General features: G+C 46.1%; 1 protein-coding gene across 5 annotated transcripts in view; it reads right to left on the bottom strand.

Annotated features, from left to right (window-relative positions):
• The window catches only part of LOC142256486 (serine/threonine-protein kinase BRSK2-like), a 442,250-nt gene that overhangs the window by 12,356 nt on the left and 410,190 nt on the right, over positions 1–19,704 (bottom strand). For 3 of the 5 annotated variants that reach the window (XM_075328194.1, XM_075328196.1, XM_075328197.1), the window contains 6 exons: positions 16,014–16,074; positions 15,064–15,595; positions 14,002–14,050; positions 13,770–13,893; positions 9,980–10,160; positions 3,642–3,731 (listed from right to left, as the gene is read on the bottom strand). In XM_075328194.1, the coding sequence (XP_075184309.1) occupies positions 3,642–3,731; positions 9,980–10,160; positions 13,770–13,893; positions 14,002–14,050; positions 15,064–15,595; positions 16,014–16,074 (1,037 nt within the window). The remainder of the gene's footprint in view (positions 1–3,641; positions 3,732–9,979; positions 10,161–13,769; positions 13,894–14,001; positions 14,051–15,063; positions 15,596–16,013; positions 16,075–19,704) is intronic. The other 2 variants (XM_075328198.1, XM_075328199.1) reach the window with 1 other exon arrangement.

Genomic DNA, 19,704 nt, shown 5'->3' with positions numbered 1-19,704 from the left:
GAGTACAACAGTGCCATCCGGCACCGCGCTGCACCGCAACGTTGCACCCGCACCCACGCTGCCTTCCCGCATCGGCACCTGCACCTATTCTCCTCCCTACCTCCCCAACCGGGGCCCCAGGACCAACAGCCCCTACCCACGGAGGGGTCAACACCTTAGCTGCTCTATGCCGTCGCTCCCGGGATCCCCCGTCACCAGCAGCGGTGGTGCCCACCATCACCACAACCCGTGGGTGGCGTCACGACCGACATCCCACCACAAACCTCCCCATTTTCACTCGTGGGCGAGGAGGCGCTGCTCGAGCCCCGGATCCAGCCCCGTGCTCGAGCCACCGAGGAGCAGAAGCACCGGATCCGAGCGCCAGCGATCCCAGACGAGCGGCGTTCCCATCCCCTCCGCCCGCGACACATACATATCTACATAAATATACACACAGACATAAATGCACACACAGACATACCCACATACAGACATACATACATATACACAGACATACATACACACGTACCTACATACAGACATACCTACATACACACATACTTACACAAACACAGACATACAGACATTCATAGATATAAATACTTACATATATATATATACACACACACACACACACCCTATACACATACAAACACACATACAAACACCTACCTACATACATATATACACATGCACATAGACATACACACACGTACATACACACACATACATAATATATATATACATACACACACACACGTACATACACACATACGTATACACATACATATACACACATACATATACACGAATACATATACATACACGAACATACATATACACATACATACATACCTACATACAGACATACATACACACACATACCTATACCCATACAAACACACATAAATAAGCACATACATACCTACCCACAGACATACCTACATACAGACATACATACGTATGCACAGACATACATTCGCACACACACCTACATGCAGACATACACACATATATGTATACATAGGCATGTATACATACATACACACATATATATATATATATATATATACATATAGACACATATGAATGTGTGTGTATGTGTGTATATATATATATATATATATATATATATATATATATATATATTACGTATGTGTGTATGTACGTGTGTATATGTACGTGTGTGTATGTCTATGTACATGTCTTGTGAGAATGTGCAAATTGGTTACCAATCCACATTTAATGTTTCAGGTCCAATGTCCTGTGAGATTTACATCCTTAATAGCGCTATATATAAATATCAGCCCCATTTTACTTAATAAAATGATAAAACTCATGCTACCACTAGAGGGAGCTCACTGCCTACTGTATTATGATTACATTCATTGTATACACAGGATACAACAAGCGACTTAGTGCCCTCTAGTGGTGAACTTTATAATGTAATAGAGATATATGTCTGCCCCACTACAGACCGACACTGCATATTGTACATTACTTACATTGAAAAAAAATATTAATTTCATGCTTAATTATTTTATTGAGCCAACTAGAGCTTGAGCTACAATTATTCAGTTAATAGCAGAAACAAATGACAAGGTTTTGGCCACGAATGAGAGGATTACATAAAAACACTACAGTCTGTGTACACCCTGATTATTGCCGCATATGTCTGTGCATGCTCTGCAGCCACAGTAATATGTAATCAATTAACAAGGTTGTCACATGGAAGGCAATGCTGCACTTAGAATATTGCACCGCCATGAAAGTGGATGTGAATTTACCAAACCTCACTCACATGGTGCGTAAACGATCTGTGCAAGATGTTCCCAGAGGGGGTGTCAATTTATGTTCAACATTTTGACTTGCAATTTCAATCTTTGTAATGCATAAGGTGAAATATGATGCGAATATACAGCAAAAGCCGTGAAAATCTGCATTTGGCTCATGATTATTTTGCCACATATTTGTTATGCATTTCTCTACAGCTTCTGGTTAGATTATGTCCCAATATTCTATCAGTGTTTTATCAGAATCCTCTCATTGGTAACGAACAAACATCTATCTATCCCTCTATCTATGTCTATGTATCCAATCATCTATCTGTCTTTCTATCTTTCTGCACTGTCTCTAGCCCTAAAAGAGCAGCTATCTGTGCACCACAAGGCATGACTGACTAAATGAGACTGCAACTTTGAGGAAACCTATGGTGTAGATCTCCTGTTTGTTGGGATTGAAAAAAACGACTAATTTGCACTATAATAAGGTCCGGGCCTGTCACCGCTGGAATTAAATGTTAAAACATTGCTGATAACTGATCGACAATGGCTTGATAGTAATAAAGAAAAAATTCCCATCATGAGCTATTAAATACTACCGCTGCTGCTACTACTTCTGCTACTGCTACAATTAATTACTATCGTAGTACTACTATTGCTGCTACTATTACTTCTATTATTACTACTGTTACTTTTGCTCCTACTACTACAATTACTTCTACCGGGGCTGCTCCTAATCCTGCTCCTCCTCTTCCTCTCCTCCTCTTCCACCTGCTCATCCTCTCCCTCCTGCTCCTCCTCTTCTCTCTCTTCTCTTCCTCTCCTCTTCCTCTTGCTGTTCCTCCTCTCCCCTTCCTCATCCTACTTCTGTTCGTTCTCCCCTCTTCTTTCTGCTCATACTCCTCTCCTCCTCCTGCTTTTAATCACCTCCTCCTCCACCTGCTCCTCCTCCTGCTCCTCATCTTCTCTTCCTCTTTCTCCACCTCCTGCTCTTCGTCCTCTCCTCTTATCCTACACATCTTTTCTTCACCTCCACCTCCTGCTCCTCCTTTCTTCTTCCTTCTTTGCCTCCTCCTCCTCCCCTCTTCCTCCTCTCCTCTTGCTGCTCCTCTTCTTTTTCTCCTCTCCTCTTCCTCCTGCTCATCCTCCTCCTGATCCTTTTCCACCTGTGTTCCTCTTCCTATTCTCTTCCTCCTGCTCCTCCTCCACATCTCTTCTTTATCGCCGTCTCCTGCTCCTGCTTTCCTCTTCTTTCTTCAACTCCTTCTCCTCACCTCCTGTGCGTCCTCTCCTCTTCTTTCTGCGCCTCCTCCTTCTCACCTCTGCCTCCTGCTCCTCCTTTCCTCTTCTTTCTTCACCACCTCCTCCTCCTCACCTCCTGTGCTTCCTCTCCTCTTAGTCCTGCTCCTCCTCTCCTCCTTCCCTCTTCCTTCTGCTCCTCCTCCTTCTCACCTCTGCCTCCTGCTCCTCCTTTCCTCTTCTTTTTTCACCTCCTGCTCCTCCTCCTCACCTCCTACACTTCCTCTCCTCTTCCTCCTGCTCTTCCGCTCCTCCTTCCCTCTTCCTTCTGCTCCTCCTCCTTCTCACCTTTGCCTTCTGCTCCTCCTCTCCTCCTCCTCTTTCGCCTCCAGCTACTCCTCCTCTCCTGCTCTTCCTCCTCTCCTCCTCCTCCACCTGCTCTTCCCCGGCTCCTCATCTGTCTACTACAACTGTTGCTACTACTGCTCCTACCATTATTTCTCCTGCTCCTCCAGCTGCTGGCTGTTTGCTCCCTTCTTTTTCCTTCCATCAACTTCACACAAGGTAATTCCACCAATTTCCTAACAAATAAGATGCCCTTTCATATATTTCTGATATATTTCTGATATGCAATATATGTACCTGCCAAGGCCTGGACTGACGGCTGGTCATGTGTGCTCAGCAGCTGTGCCTGAATAGTCTCTACAACCCTCTTAAATCGGCGGCTGGGACCTGGAAAAGAAGCAAATAAAGTCAAGTCATATAAATTACAAACATAAAAACCTGCAAAATGAGAGAACTTTGAGTACGTTCACACTTCAGAATCCACATGAAAACATGATTTTGTTCTGGGATCATAGAACTGATGACCAGCTTGGTGGAGGTCCAGCTCTCCGCACTGCTGCCAATCAGCTGATTGCCGAGACTGTGGTGCTCGGCTGAGAGTAGCGGCCCCTTCATTGCTGACATTTCTCCATCTACCTGCATGTGAGCTCTTACCCACAGTGTTGTGTTATTAACTTGAAGTCCACCCCATCATGATTGCCTAAAGATAATTCATCAATACTGTGATACCAGAAAATCTCTTAGAAATTCTGTATGCCATGTATTACATATAAGGTCTCATACACACTATATTTCTGCACTATAAGAATCACAGAGGGTAGAAAACAAGAAAAAAATAGGATATTATATACACTCTACAGTATGGAAAAAAGAATTGGGAGACCTCCACATTACACTTATAGGTGCCTTTATGACCTCCTGTTCTAAATTCATAGTCATTAATATAGAGTAACTCCCCACCCAATTCCCCTTTGCAGAAATAATAGCTTTCTAATGCTCGCCGCAGGAGATGGTAAAGCAGCCAGCAGGACTGGACACACTGGACCACAGGGAACACCGGGTTTACCTTTGAATAAGCACCCACCATGCGGCAGACGCCAGATGCCACTTCCAGGGCAAGGATCGGGACTGTGGCACCTGACTCCTAGGGCAGGCATGGACACAGGGACAAGCGGATACAGTCTCTAGTACAGCAAGGATGTCCGGGGTAACTGAGACTGGTGGCACAGCCGTGGTGGACGGACACAGACTCTAGTATAGCAAGGACCTCCAGGGTAGCTGAAGCTGGTGGCACAGCAGGGGTGGACGGGCACAGTCTTTAGTATAGCACGGACCTCCGGTGTAGCTGAGGCTGGTGGCATGGCCGAGGTGGACAGGCACAGTCTCTATAATAGCAAGGGCCTCCAATGTATATGAGGCTGGTGGCACAGCCGGGGTGAACGGGCACAGTCTCTAGTATAGCAAGGACCTCCGAGGTGGCTGAGCTGGGTGGCACGGCTGAGGTAGATAGGCACAGTCTCTAGTAATGCAAGGACCTCCGGGGTAGCTGATGCAGATGGTTTGGTGGGGGTGGATGGACACTGGGTACCAATGGAATGGGACCAGGAGACAAGCACAGTACAGCGGACAAGGGGACCTGACAACTAGCTGGCTAGGTAACAAATCACTAACTAACTGAACACATTAATCAGGCACCTCTCCTAGTGGAAGAGTGCCTTAAGTACCCAGTGCCTCTCAGCGATAAGCTGAGAGGCACTTCCCAGGAATTATGTGCTGGCCCTTTAAGAGCAGGGCAGCGGCGCGCGTGCATATGCCCTAGGAGCACTCCCGGAGGATCTGTGCCCGGGAGGGGGAAGCATGAAGCACCCATTTAAAGAACACCGAGCAGCGTGGTGAGAGCTGGCTGTGGCGGTAAGTGTGCGTCCCTGCGGGGACGGGAGCAAGGAGTGCCGGGATGCCAGCACTACAAGCTACCACTCTTCTGGTAAGGATTTTACAAGAACTTTGAGGTTTCTGTGGATATGTTTGCCCATTTATCCATAAGGACATTTCTGAGGTCAGACACTAATGTTGGGGAGAGGCCGGGCTCCCAATCTCCCTTCTGGTTTATCTCAAAGGTGTTGGATGGGGTTGAGGTCCGGGCTTGGTGCAGCCGGCCATGTTCTACTACACCAGACTCCCCCTACCATGCCTTTTTGGACCTTGTGCACTAGGCACAGTCATAGGGAAAAGAAAATGCCCTTCCCCAAACTGTTCCGACCAACACTGTAAGCTAAAATTATTAAAATTATCCGAAGTATTAAGATTTTCCTTCCCTGGGACTAGGGGGCTGAGACCAACCGCTAAGAAACACGCTCAAAGCATTATTCCTTACCCTCTGTAATTTATAGCTGATACAATGCAGTCAAGTGGGTAATATTCCCCTGGTATTCAGTAATCCCAGACTCATCCATCATATGCTAGATAGAGGAGTGGGATCCGTCACTGCACAGAACACAATTCCACTGCTCCAGTGTTCAGTGGCGGCTGCCTTACACCACTACATCATACACTTTATATTGTGCTTGGTGATGTAAGGCTGCATGTGTGGCGCCGCTGAGGCTCCAGTCGCCACAGAGGTACTGCATCTCAGCCAGAGGTGTAGTATCTCATTCTCGGGTAAGGAGGGGGTCACAAACTGGTATACCCAAAACACCGACACTCTCATCAGCAACACTCCATCAGACCAGGGTTTTGGCGGCCTGCTGGGGGGTGGAGTCTAGTTGGTGGGAGCAGCCTGTATAAAGTTGGTCAGTCGAGTAAGAGCAGTGGAGGAGTCAAGACCTGTGAGCTGGAGCTGCAGTAGCTCGGCCCAGGCACACGACGGAAAGGGTCCTAGAGCCCACCGGAAGCTCTACGCCTGGGGCCTCGTTCCACATATGACATACCGGAGTGGAGGGACTTGGCCGCAGTGGAGAACTTCAAGACTCAGCTAGCTAACCGAAGGATGAGGTTACTTCAAGTGCCGAAGCCAAATCCACACACATTGAGTGAAAAAGTGACCACATAGGGCCAAGGGATAGAGCTTCAAGCCACCCAACAGGGTCCGCGGACACCAGCTCGGGGCTCTGTGTGTGCAGGCGCAGGACAGGCGGGAGAGGTCAGTGCAGGAAGACGACCAGGAAAGGAACACAGAAGGGTGTACCGTGTTGTGCCTCCGAACTATCCGGGATCGGCTGGAGCCCATCACAGCAGGACCCGACACTCCAAAGGCAGCATTTGTCTGGACGTGCTAACCTGGAACTCTTAACTGTGAGTAAAGACCTTGTGAATGCATCTATGTGTCATCCGATTATTCCCTGCGCCTCCGGCCCTGCGCCCCGCTGTTACAGACTACTACTCTCAACAGCCCTGGGGCTCAGCTCTACCTGTGGAGAGCAATTCCAACTCTGCTGCGTCACCACCGACCCTAGAGGAACCGAACGGCAGCGGCGGCACCTATCTTGCCGCATGCCACAGAGGGGTCACAACATCTCCAATGTAAATATTCCCCCACCATCATCAGCCAATTTATTTAAAACGACACCGCCAGGGTAATGGAACCGGGCCCTGTCGCCGTGAGATTCACCGAGTAGAACAGAGCCAACCCGGTGACGAGTAACTCCCAGGCCCCGGTGCGGGTGTGTCACATGCAGCTGCTCAGACATGGAAACCCATGCTACGAAGCATCAGGTCTCCACAGGTTTTGTGTTGATCTTAATAACAGAGGACGTTTGGAGATCTGCAGTTATAGTCAAGTTATTGAACAGTATATTGGTGACTTTTATGCACGATGGGCCTGAGCATTTATTGACCCCACTCTGCAGAGTGCTGAATAGATGTGGCATCTACAGATGTAAAATTTGACTATTAAAGCATATGTCTACAAAATAATTTCCTGCGCATGCACATTTTTTGAGTTAAGGTGGTGTCACACACAGCGACAACGACGTCGCTGCTACGTCACCATTTTCTATGATGTAGCAGCAACGTCCCGTCGCTGTCGCTGTGTGTGACATTCAGCAACGACCTGGCCCCTGCTGTGAGGTCGCCGGTCGTTGCTGAATGTCCTGCTTCATTTTTTGCTCGTTTCTCTCCCGCTGTGAAGCACACATCGCTGTGTGTGACAGCGAGAGAGCGACGAACTGAAGCGAGCAGGGAGCAGGAGCCGGCTTCTGGCAGCCTGCGGTATGCTGTAAACACGGTAAACATCGGGTAACCAAGGGAAGACCTTTCCTTGGTTACCCGATATTTACCTTCGTTACCAGCGTCCGCCACTCTCACGCTGCCAGTGCCGACTCCCTGCACACGTAGCCGGATTACACATTGGTTATTTAACCCGATGTGTACTCTGGCTAGGAGAGCAGGGAGCCGGCACTGGCAGCGTGAGAGCGGCGGACGCTAGTAACTAAGGTAAATATCGGGTAACCAAAAGAAGTACTTTCCTTGGTTACCTGATATTTACCTTAGTTAAGCTTCCACGCGTCGCTGCTGGCTGGGGGCTGGTCACTGGTCGCTGGTAAGATCTGCCTGTTTGACAGCTCACCAGTGACCATGTAACGACGCAGCAGCGATCCTGATAAGGTCAGGTCGCCCGTCGTGATCGCTGCTGCGTCGCTATGTGTGACCCCAGCTTTAGACAGTCGTGGGTAAATGTCTGGATTTTGGGGAATTTAAAAAAAAACAACAAACAATTATTCACCATTTACAAAAACAACTGAGCAAAAAATTAAAAAACTCAGTACAGTCGCTTGTAACTAGCAAGCACACTGTCTCTAAACAAATTTTATTTCAGATTTTTCCTGCAAAACTATTGTGCTGTTTTGCTGCTGCTTTCTAGTGCATTTATAATGAATTAAAAAAAATGTGTAAATATACCGTAATTAAATCCAGGAGAGATGCCAGCTACACTATATCACTGATCTGGCACTATTGCTGTAAGCTCTGCTTTCTCTCTCCCCCTATCAATTTAATCTGTATTTTTCTCCGACTACAAACTTGTACAACTGAAGCAGTGAAGAAGATACCACATTACTGTGTGAGCTTTGATGTCCTCTCACTGTTCTAAATCACACCAAAAATCTATGCTGCATTCCCTTCTTCAGCTTTTATATAGTCTTACCACTTACTGTATCTCTACTGTAGGAGTGAAGACATTTTATGAACTGACTTGTTTCACCAGTGGCTCCTATTACAAGGGATATATCAGTGAGCTCTTTACCACAAGCCAATCTGTCACAAATGTTAGCAAATGCAGATGGCATGGCAGGGGACCTGTTATACACCGGAGAGCAAGAGTCGAGCTTGTACACTGGGGGTGAAGGCTGGATAATATACACTGGGGGCAAGAGTCTGGAGGTTATACACTGGGGGTGAGGGCTGGATGGTATACACCAGGGGGTGAGAGGCTTGAGGTTATATACCAGTGGAGAGGGCTAGATGGTATACGCCAGGGGCGAGAGGCTGGAGGTTATACACTAGGGGGGTGAGAGGCTTGAGGTTGTACACTAGGGGTGAGGGCTGGATGGTATATACTGGGGGTCAAAAGGCTGGAGGTTATACACCAGAGGGCGAGAGGCTTTAGGTTGTACACTGGGGGTGAGGGATGGACAGTATACAATGGCAAGTGAGAGGCTGAAGGTTATATACTGGGGGTGAGGGTTAGATGCTATACACGGGGGACAAGAGGCTGGAAGTTATACACCAGGGGCGAGAGGGTGGAGATTATACCTGGGGGTGAAAGCTGGATGGTATATCCTGGGGGGATAGAGGCTGAAGGTTATACACTAGGGAAACAAGAGAGGGTGGAGGTTGTACACTGGGGGTGAAGGCAGGATAGTATACATCGGAGGCAAGAGGCTGGAGGTTATATACTAGGGGTGAGGGCTGGATGGTATACACCGGGAGGCAAGAGGCAGATGTTATATGCCGGGAGGTGAGAGGCCACATGTTCTACATTGGAGGAGTGAGGACTGGATGGTATACACTGGAGGTGAGGGGTCAGATGTTATACACAGGGGGGTGAGAAGACAGATGTTATACACCGGGGGGGGGGGGGCGGAAGGTCAGATGTTATACACTGGGGGTGAGGACCGGATGGTATACACCAGGAGACGAGGGGCCAGATGTTATACAGCAAGTTCAATAGAACTGAATAAAAAAACCTGATTTAAGATTTAAAAAATTCATTTCATCATCCAGTATGTGATGTTATGGAAAAAAGAGGCCGGTCTGAATTTCCAGGTAGCAATGAATCTTTCCAATTCAAGCAGATTGTCCTTGATGGTCAAAGAGCATCTTCCTCCAAGGCCTGGGCCATCACCATGATTTGTGCCGTTGTGGGAGGACACATGTCTATCGGGAACGTTGCGACCATAAACCCTGTGAGCAGAGCTGCCAACAGTGTTCTGCTTCATGTCACAACTCCAGTGAGCAGAATGGTGATTGACAGCTCCCTTTTTGCAGGAGCCAATCTCATACTCTAGATGTCCTGAATACGCGGCATCTGTGGTGTCTGGTGGTTTGTAATCCCTTAGATTTATTTATCCTTTCTTCAAATAAAAACCTGTCACCCCCCCCCACCCCTTATCCCCTGCGTGTCCGGCTGTCTGGTATACCTGATATTAGAGTGAAGGTCACAGAGTAGATGCCATTCTCTTTTTGTGCCTCAGCTCCCTCCGAGTAACTGATGTCCACCTGAAATTTGACAGGTTTCTGAAATACAGATGGACCCCCTGATGACTTGTACTCTGCCCTGAAGCTGGTCTGAGAGATCACGCTGTGACTTAAGCTGGGGATCTGGAGGAGACAAAATTCACAAAATCAGCAGACCTGGTGCTTGCTAGAGGTCAATATAATGATGAGGATAATAAGATCACTAATAACATACAAGCCCACATTACCCCCAAATACAAGGTCAATACAGCCCAACAGTATAAACTAAGCCCATCACCTTGTAGGGGTGTAACCCCTAAAATAAAATTACATTTAATGATCTAATTGCTGCCTCTGTTCTGCCAAAACGGAAGTGTAATCAAATATGCAAATTTGGGTCTTGGGTGCACCCTTGTTCTGGCCAAGAGGCTCAGCGTATCGTTCCTTCCAGTGGCTTACTGCCAATGGTGTCAAACCATGTGGCCGCTATGGGGTCAGTGAGTCAAGAAGGCCTAGTGTCGATGTGAACACCAGCAACAGTCCCCCCACCCCCTTCCCTTGTTTAACTGTATCGACCTGGATGCCGATACAGTTGAAAGCAATGATGAAAGAGGGAGCGCACTGCTCCCTCCACCATTTTCCCTCACAGTCTGATGTCTCAGCGCAGCAGGCCCAATAACGTCCCTACAGCTGCATATCTTTCGCCACGGAGACCGGAGCAGAGGCGGGAGGTGAATATTTATTTATATTAATCAGTCAGTACACTGGTATTCATAATACTATACGGATGACTATGGGGGTGCATTATTTTTTATGGAGGACTACGGGAAGTGCATTATTCTATATGGAGAACTATGGAGTACATTATACTATATGGAGGACTATGGCTGGTGCATTATACTATATGGAGGACTATGGCTGGTGCATTATACTATATGGAGGATTATGTGCTGTACGTTATACTATATGAAGGACTATGGGCTGTGCATTATACTATATGAAGGACTATGGGCTGTGCATTATACTATATAGAGGACTATGGGGGTGCATTATACTATATGGAGGACTATGTGCTGTACGTTATACTATATGAAGGACTATGTGCTGTACATTATACTATATGAAGGACTATGGGGGGGTGCATTATACTATATAGAGGACTAAGGAGTGTGTTTTATATTATATGGAGGAGTATGGGTTGTGCATTATTTTATATGGAGGACTATGGGGTGAGTATTATACTACAGGAAGTGCATTATACTATATGGAGGAGTATGGGGGGGTGCATTATTTTATATGGAGGACTATGGGGTAAGTGCTATATATTATGGAGGACTACGGAGGTGCACTATATAATATAAAGGACTATGAGGGGCCCATTATTCTATATGGAGGACTATGAGGGGTGCATTATACTAAATTGAGGCCTAAGGGGGTGCATTGTATTATATGCAGGACAATGGGGGGCCCATTATACTATATGGAAGCCTATAATATTTGAAGGGCTATGATGGAGCCTTTACACTTTATAGTGGGCTATTTAAGGGCCATTATACTGTATTCAATTGTACAGTGTGAGGGTTTGTGTGAGGTCCATTATACTATACAGGGGTCTGTGTGTGAGCCATTATACAGTGTCAAGAGGTGTGAGGGCCATTATGCTGTATGTAATCCTTTTATACTGCATGGAGGGCTGTGTGGGGGGTCAAGATTGGGGGATCATACTTTGTTAAGGTAACTATATCTTGCCGGGGTAGTTGACGGAGGTACGTAGGATCATCATACTGCACACGTGGAGGGTACTGTGGGGGAATTCACTATGGGGGTATGGTACAGTGTTTGTTGGGCATCATACTTTATGGCTGCAATGAAAGGGGAATCTAGAGGCTTCAGTAGGAGGAAATCTACTTTGTAAGGGTTGAAAGTTGTGTGATATACTTTTCTGTCACCCAACCGACAATTATTATTATGTTTCTTTGGGGGGTGCCAATTAGAACTTCTGTTATGGGGCGCCATGACTTCTATGTACTTCCCACTGGTTTTGAATGTCCCATCTCCCTCACTGGTGATTGACAGCACTGGCTTATCTGGAGCAAGCACTGTCTGCAGGGAAAAGAATCTAACGCTGTCAATCACCAGTGACAGTGGCGGGACATACAAAACTACTGGGGAGAAATAATAGGCCTTGGTAGGTAATGTGCACACATCGTCTTTTTGATGCCGACAAACCAGCATTGTGTTTGAAGCATCTTCTGTAACACTTTTTCTGATGTTTTTGCTGCCAATTTCTTCTTTTTTAATTTTATTTTTACATTTAAAATTGTAGCAGCTTCCAAGCAGAAGTCACCTGAAAAATGGTCAGGGCAGCTCTTGTAGCCACGTCATGATTTTCGAAGCTTGAAATGGTTACAAGAAGTTACAAAAAACAGAACATGTGCACAGCAATGTCGTTTTTCATATGGCTGTGCATGTGTTCATTGTTTTTAACGTTCACTGAGCACTTTTTCAAGCAGAAGCCACCTGAAAAATTAGCATGTCAGCTCTAGTAGCCGCTCCATGACTTTCAAAGCCTGAAGTGGGTTAAAAGAAGTTGCAAAAGATAAAACATGTGCACAGCAATGTCGTTTTGAAGTTACTGTGCATGTGTTCATAATTTTTAACATTTACTGAGCACTTTTTCAAGGAGCAGCCACCTAAAAAATGGTCAGGTCAGCTCTTGCAGCCAATTCATGATTTTCAAAGCCTGAAGTGGGTTATAAGATGTTATAAAAGATAGAACATGTGCACAGCAATGTTGTTTTGACATGGTGTGCATATGTTCAGAATTTTTAAAGTTTACTAAGCACTTTTTCAAGTAGACGCCACCTGAAAAATGGTCAGGTCAGCTCTTGTAACCACTTAATGACTTTTTAAGCCTGAAGTGGGTTAAAAGAAGATATAAAAGACAGAACATGTGCACAGCAATGTTGTTTTTTATATGGCTGTGCATACGCTCATTATTTTTAACATTTACTGAGCACTTTTTGAAGCAGACGCCATCTGAAAAATGGTCAGGTCAGCTCTAGTAGTCGCTTAATGACTTTTAAAACCTGAAGTGGGTTAAAAGAAGTTACAAAAGACAGAAAATGTGCACAGCAATATCCTTTTAACATAGCTGTGTATGTGTTCATTATTTTTAACATTCACTGCGCACTTTTTCAAGCAGAAGCCACCTGAAAAATGGTCAGGTCAGCTCTTGCAGCTGCTTCATGACTTTTTAAGCCTGAAGTGGGTTAAAAGGAGTTACAGAAGACAGAACATGTGCACAGCAATATCGTTTTTGACATGACTGTGCATATGTTCATTATTTTTAACATTTACTGAGCACTTTTTCAAGCAGATTCCAGGTGGAATCCATCTACAAAAGACTCTTTGAACATATATCCTTAGGCTGAATTCACACATTTTGTAAGAGACAGCACATGGATGCAACACAGATGGCATACATAAACTATTCACATTACACACCCAGTAAATGAAATGTATGATGTATGAGTTCGGTCAAGGGTCAATGAATCAGTCCAAACTTAGACATGTCTCTGCTCTTAAGTTGTGGACCAAAGAGGGTTTGTGAAACTGTTCGAGGCTGAGAAGGATAGCACATGTCCATCTTAGCCAGTGTGAATGGGGCCTTATTCTGATTCACAAGGGCAGCTGTAGTTTTTTCAAGAGGGATCTCAGGGACCACAAAAACCCATGTTCATCTGTACTTACTGAGAGAAAGGCATGGACTATGTCAGCTTTTATGGAGCTGAGAGGTTTATCTTTGATCACCACAAATATCTGCTCTTCTTTATCTAAGTTGATGAAGTTTCCAAACCATGACTTTTTGGCAAGCCTATGATCAAAGGGAATTGGAAAAAGGTTAGAGAATCCAAGACAGATCTAAAAGTAATTGGATTTAGTAATTGTCACCTCTGATTCAGTACAAAGAATAGATACTCACTCCGGTGACGACTCTGGAGTGAGACTTGACATTTCTTCCGGTGTCGGTACTGAGGAAAAATGAAGAATTTATAAGGAATTAATAGAAAAGAAGAGAATACGGATAGATGAATAGACTGACAACTGGGTGGTCCATTTCACTTGTCAATAGGGTGTGTCCAGGAACAATTACATCGCCAGCACTGACTGTGCAGTCTGAGACTATGTGGCAAGAAAAGGTGTGGTAACAATCAGTATAAAACTATTAAAAATGAACATATTGCATTCAGATATTTGAATGCAACAGGAAAAACTTTGATAAAAGTATCATTCAGACATGAGTTTTCATAGTAAATATGTTAGCCTCATCGAATCTAAGAAATATAATTATTCCAGTAATGGAGCAACGAACAACACATCCAGCAATGAGATAAGAGGCCAATCCGATGGAAGAATAAAACTTTATATTTATTGTAAACGATAAAAAATGCTGTGCAACGTTATCATACAATAACCAAAAAAAACCAACGCGTTTCCACCATGGTGCTGGAAAGTGACTCCACATTTGCCATGCATAGTTACCCTAACTGGTGTCCTCCTATTGCCTTTTCTATACAGATCGGTGTTCTGGTCCTCTTGCAACCTAGATGGCCACCACAGAGGAATAGGGAGTGCAGTAGTGATTCTGAACCAGGCCTCCCCTGCCTTTTCCCATGCTTTGGAGATGTGGTGGTCATCTTGGATGCAGGATGCCAATCTCAGTGGAGGCGAATTGAGGAAACAAGGTAGAACAACAATACATGACAAATTTATAGTCACTTTTCAACACCAGGGGATCACCTTAAGATCAGACGATCAACTTTGGTGCTAAATATCTGAAGAAGTGGTTTATGACCACATGATATTTTGATTCAAGGCCAAAAAGTAAAGATCGTAAATGGGTGTTAGATATCAATGGCTTATAAAATGAGTTTTAGTGGTGATTTATCATCTGCAATATGCATGGATCTACAGCCATTTTGATGGAGCCATCTCCACACTCTAACCACTAGATGGCCCTCACATATAGGAAAACAAAACTTACCTTGCAATTTCCGACGGTGGAAACGTGGGGAACCCAGGAAACTATTCTTGATAGAGTTGAGTCGTGTCTTCCAAGCCACCCCACCAACGCCAGGACTTGAGGGTGGGGTGCCACTGGGCGTCCCAGTCGGGCTGTCCTTGGGCGTATGCACTGGGGTACCCAGCGGGGTAGGGAGGGGACTACCTCGGGGAGAAGGGTGAGGGGTCACCTGCGGCAAAGGGATAGATTTGGTGGTGGATTTAGTACCAGGGAAAAAACGAGCAGGTAGTGAGGAAGGGAAGAAAGGAGGGGATAATGGGGAGCGATGAGGTGAAGTTGAGGAGTCATGCGGTGGGGAGGAGGCAGTCATGGTAATCGGTAAGGGATTGGATTTAATGGTGTGGAGGGGCTTCTCTCCCAGGCTGGTCTTAGCAGGCAACGTTTGGGTCTTCGGATCAGGCTGACGGTGAGCAGCTTTGGATTGCCAGATGGCACGGGGGTCCTCCCCATCAGCGGTTTCCAGCGGCGTGGGGGAGAAAGTGAATACGGGACTCTGGCAAGGGGGGACAGAAAAGTGCCCAATGGGCATTGATGTTTGACAATGAGATGGAGCAATGTGACAGGACATGGGCTCTACTGGTGTGTGCATAATGTGTAACAGGTATGAACTTTCATCAATGGCAGTTCTCAAATAGGCGGGAAAAAGTCATATTCTATAGGATCTCTACACTTTTTGAATTTCTTTGTATAATGATATAATGGGATACAACCATATTTGAGTACAGCAATGATGAATGATGCACAAAAAGATTGTAGGTGTAAGGTTTTAAGGGGGGTTGGCCTGAATTGGTGCATGATGGCTTGTGATGGTGTATGTAATGTAAGGCATCGGGAGGTGACAATGTGATGTACTGGCATAGTAATCCACTTCTGCAGTCTGTATCACTGTGTATTTCCTTCTCAATGCTTACCCTTGGACTGCTGAGCGGGCTGGACGAGAGACCAGTGGATGCGCCACTCACAGATCTGGACCTACAATAGAAAAGATCCATTACCTACGGCACATGGAACAATGACGCTGACCCCATTTTGCCCCGTTCTAAATTGTATGCTTTGGAAAGGATTACGTTTCAGCTAGATAGATATATAGGTCAAGTGGTATGATTTCAGATGGTTATTCCTTCTGCATCTAGCAATTTCATCTGATTTCTCTCCTTTTAAGCCATACATCATTTTTCCTACAATATAATCAGTTCTTGCCTCTTGTATTTTTAGAAATAATGTGATCGTGCCTACTGGATAAAATAAAGGTACCCGGAATATGCGTCGTGTAGCCTTCCTATCCCTGGTACAGATATACTATAGTTCAGCTCCCGTCTATATAACCTCTGTCATATATTAGAAACATGTTTGCCCTCTCTAGACTATATATAATAGTATATCTATTATTTACATATAAAAGAATTCTAGAAAAATATATATACAGTGCCTTGCCAAAGTATTCAAACCTTGTGAACGTTTCTACATTTTTTCACATTATACCCACAAACTTAAATGTATTTTTATTGGTATATTATGTGATTCTCACACTATCTAGAAAGTATTTGTCAAGTGTAAAGGAAATGATACATGATTTTCAAAATATTCTAAAAATTAAATCTAAAAATTGTGATGTGCATTTGTATTCAGCCCCCCTGAGTGAATACCACCTTTTGCTGCAATTACTCCTGCAAGTCGTTAGGAATATGTCTCACTCTCTACTAGATTTGCTTATGTAGAGGCTGACTTTTTTTTACCTTTCTTATTTGCACACAAGCTCTAGAGCCAGCTTTACACCTTACAATTAGGTGTGCGATCTCGTATGCGATGTGACACGCCCAGGTCGCATATGCGATTGACTGAGATTGCACGTAGGTCGTTCATTTGCTGTCACACGTGCGTTAGTAGTCTATGTTAAATTGATCAATTTTGTGTGCGATCCTTTAGATCATGTGTTCTGTGACGTATGCATTGGGCACCTTTTTTTTTTTTTATTTATTGACTTGCCAAGCGTGTGTAGTGTGTAGGGATACGTTTTTACTATGTCATCTGCCATTCAGCTCTGCTACATGGCCGCTGACAGCAGACACAGACAGCCATGTAGCAGAGCTGAATGGCAGATGACAGCAGACACAGACAGAGCCGCACTGTCAGAATGAACTCGGGTGAACTTCACCCGACTTCACGGTCATGCTGCGGCTCTGTCTGTGTCGCGCCCTGATTAGCGGTCACCTGTGAAGGATTCACCGGTGACCGCTAAACTCCTAAGTTACTGAAGTTTGCAGCCCTCTCTCATACTCACCGATCCCCGATCCCCGGCGCTGCACGGCATTCACACTGCTCCGGCGGCTTTTACTGTTTTGAAAAAGCCGGCCGCCCATTAAACAATCTCGTATTCCCTGCTTTCCCCGCCCACCGGCGCCTATGATTGGTTACAGTGAGACACGCCCCCACTCTGAGTGACAGGTGTCACACTGCACCCAATCACAGCAGCCGGTGGGCGTGTCTATACTGTGTAGTGAAATAAATAATTAAATAATTAAAAAAAACGGCGTGCGGTCCCCCCAATTTTAAAACCAGCCAGATAAAGCCATACGGCTGAAGGCTGGTATTCTCAGGATGGGGAGCTCCACGTTATGGGGAGCCCCCCAGCCTAACAATATCAGCCAACAGCCGCCCAGAATTGCCGCATACATTAGATGCGACAGTTCTGGGACTGTACCCGGCTCTTCCCGATTTGCCCTGGTGCGTTGGCAAATCGGGGTAATAAGGAGTTATTGGCAGCCCATAGCTGCCAATAAGTCCTAGATTAATCATGTCAGGCGTCTATGAGACACCCTCCATGATTAATCTGTAAATTACAGTAAATAAACACACACGCCAGAAAAAATCCTTTATTAGAAATAAAAAACACACACATATACCCTGGTTCACCACTTTAATCAGCCCCAAAAAGCCCTCCATGTCCGGCGTAATCCAGGATGCTCCAGCGTGGCTTCCAGCGCTGCTGCATGGAGGTGACCGGAGCTGCAGAAGACACCGCCGCTCCGGTCACCTCCACGCAGCTAATGAAGACAGCCGGCGATCAGCTGAGCTGTCACTGAGGTTACCCGCTGTCACTGGATCCAGCGGTGGATGCAGCGGTGGCCGCGGGTAACCTCAGTGACAGCTCAGCTGATCGCGCTACTCACCGCCGCTCCTATCACCTACACGCAGCAACTGAGGTGAGTAGCGCGATCAGCTGAGCTGTCACTGAGGTTACCCGCGGCCACCGCTGCATCCACCGCTGGATCCAGTGACAGCGGGTAACCTCAGTGACAGCTCAGCTGATCGCCGGCTGTCTTCATTTGCTGTGTGGAGGTGAGAGGAGCGGCGGTGAGTAGCGCGATCAGCTGAGCTGTCACTGAGGTTACCCGCGGCCACCGCTGGATCCAGTGACAGCGGGTAACCTCAGTGACAGCAGCTGATCCCGCCGCTGTCTTCATTAGCTGCGTGGAGGTGACAGGAGCGGCTGTGTCTGCTGCAGCTCCGGTCACCTCCATGCAGCAGCGCTGGATGCGACGCTGGATCATCCTGGATTCCGCCGGACATGGAGGGCTTTTTGGGGCTGATTAAAGTGGTGAACCAGGGTATATGTGTGTGTTTTTTATTTCTAATAAAGGATTTTTTCAGGTGTGTGTGTGTTTATTTACTGTAATTTACAGATTAATCATGGAGGGTGTCTCATAGACGCCTGACATGATTAATCTAGGACTTATTGGCAGCTATGGGCTGCCAATAACTCCTTATTACCCCGATTTGCCAACGCACCAGGGCAAATCGGGAAGAGCCGGGTACAGTCCCAGAACTGTCGCATATAATGTATGCGGCAATTCTGGGCGGCTGTTGGCTGATATTGTTAGGCTGGGGGGCTCCCCATAACGTGGAGCTCCCCATCCTGAGAATACCAGCCTTCAGCCGTATGGCTTTATCTGGCTGGTTATAAAATTGGGGGGAACCGCACGCCGTTTTTTTAAATTATTTAATTATTTATTTCACTACACAGTATAGACACGCCCACCGGCTGCTGTGATTGGGTGCAGTGTGACACCTGTCACTCAGCGTGGGGGCGTGTCTCACTGTAACCAATCATAGGCGCCGGTGGGCGGGGAAAGCAGGGAATACGAGATTGTTTAATGGGCGGCCGGCTTTTTCAAAACAGTAAAAGCCGCCGGAGCAGTGTGAATGCCGTGCAGCGCCGGGGATCGGGGATCGGTGAGTATATGAGAGAGGGGGATAGACTGACATGGACAGAGAGAGAGGGACAGAGATAGTGACCGACTGACAGAGATTAGGGAATGACAGACATTGTGAGGCGCTTCAGAACACAGCTTTTCAGCTGCGCTCTGAAGCGGACCTTTTTTAAGCTGCGGTGCAGAGCGCACACCTGCGCACATAGCATCAGACATCAAAATCGTATGAGGGATGTCACACGTTACAATTCACTAGGTTCATACAACAAAACGCTCAATGTATGAGGAATAAACGACGTGTATGCGATCACCGTATTTTCGGTCAATCTTGATCGCACGTAGGTTTCACACGCAAATACGTCACGAACGATGCAGGATGTGCGTCACTTAC

Source organism: Anomaloglossus baeobatrachus, chromosome 11 (genome assembly GCF_048569485.1).
Source record: "Anomaloglossus baeobatrachus isolate aAnoBae1 chromosome 11, aAnoBae1.hap1, whole genome shotgun sequence".
Lineage (NCBI taxonomy): Eukaryota > Metazoa > Chordata > Amphibia > Anura > Aromobatidae > Anomaloglossus > Anomaloglossus baeobatrachus.
Note: the sequence above shows the minus strand (reverse complement) of the source record. Positions and strands in the feature narration are given on the sequence as shown.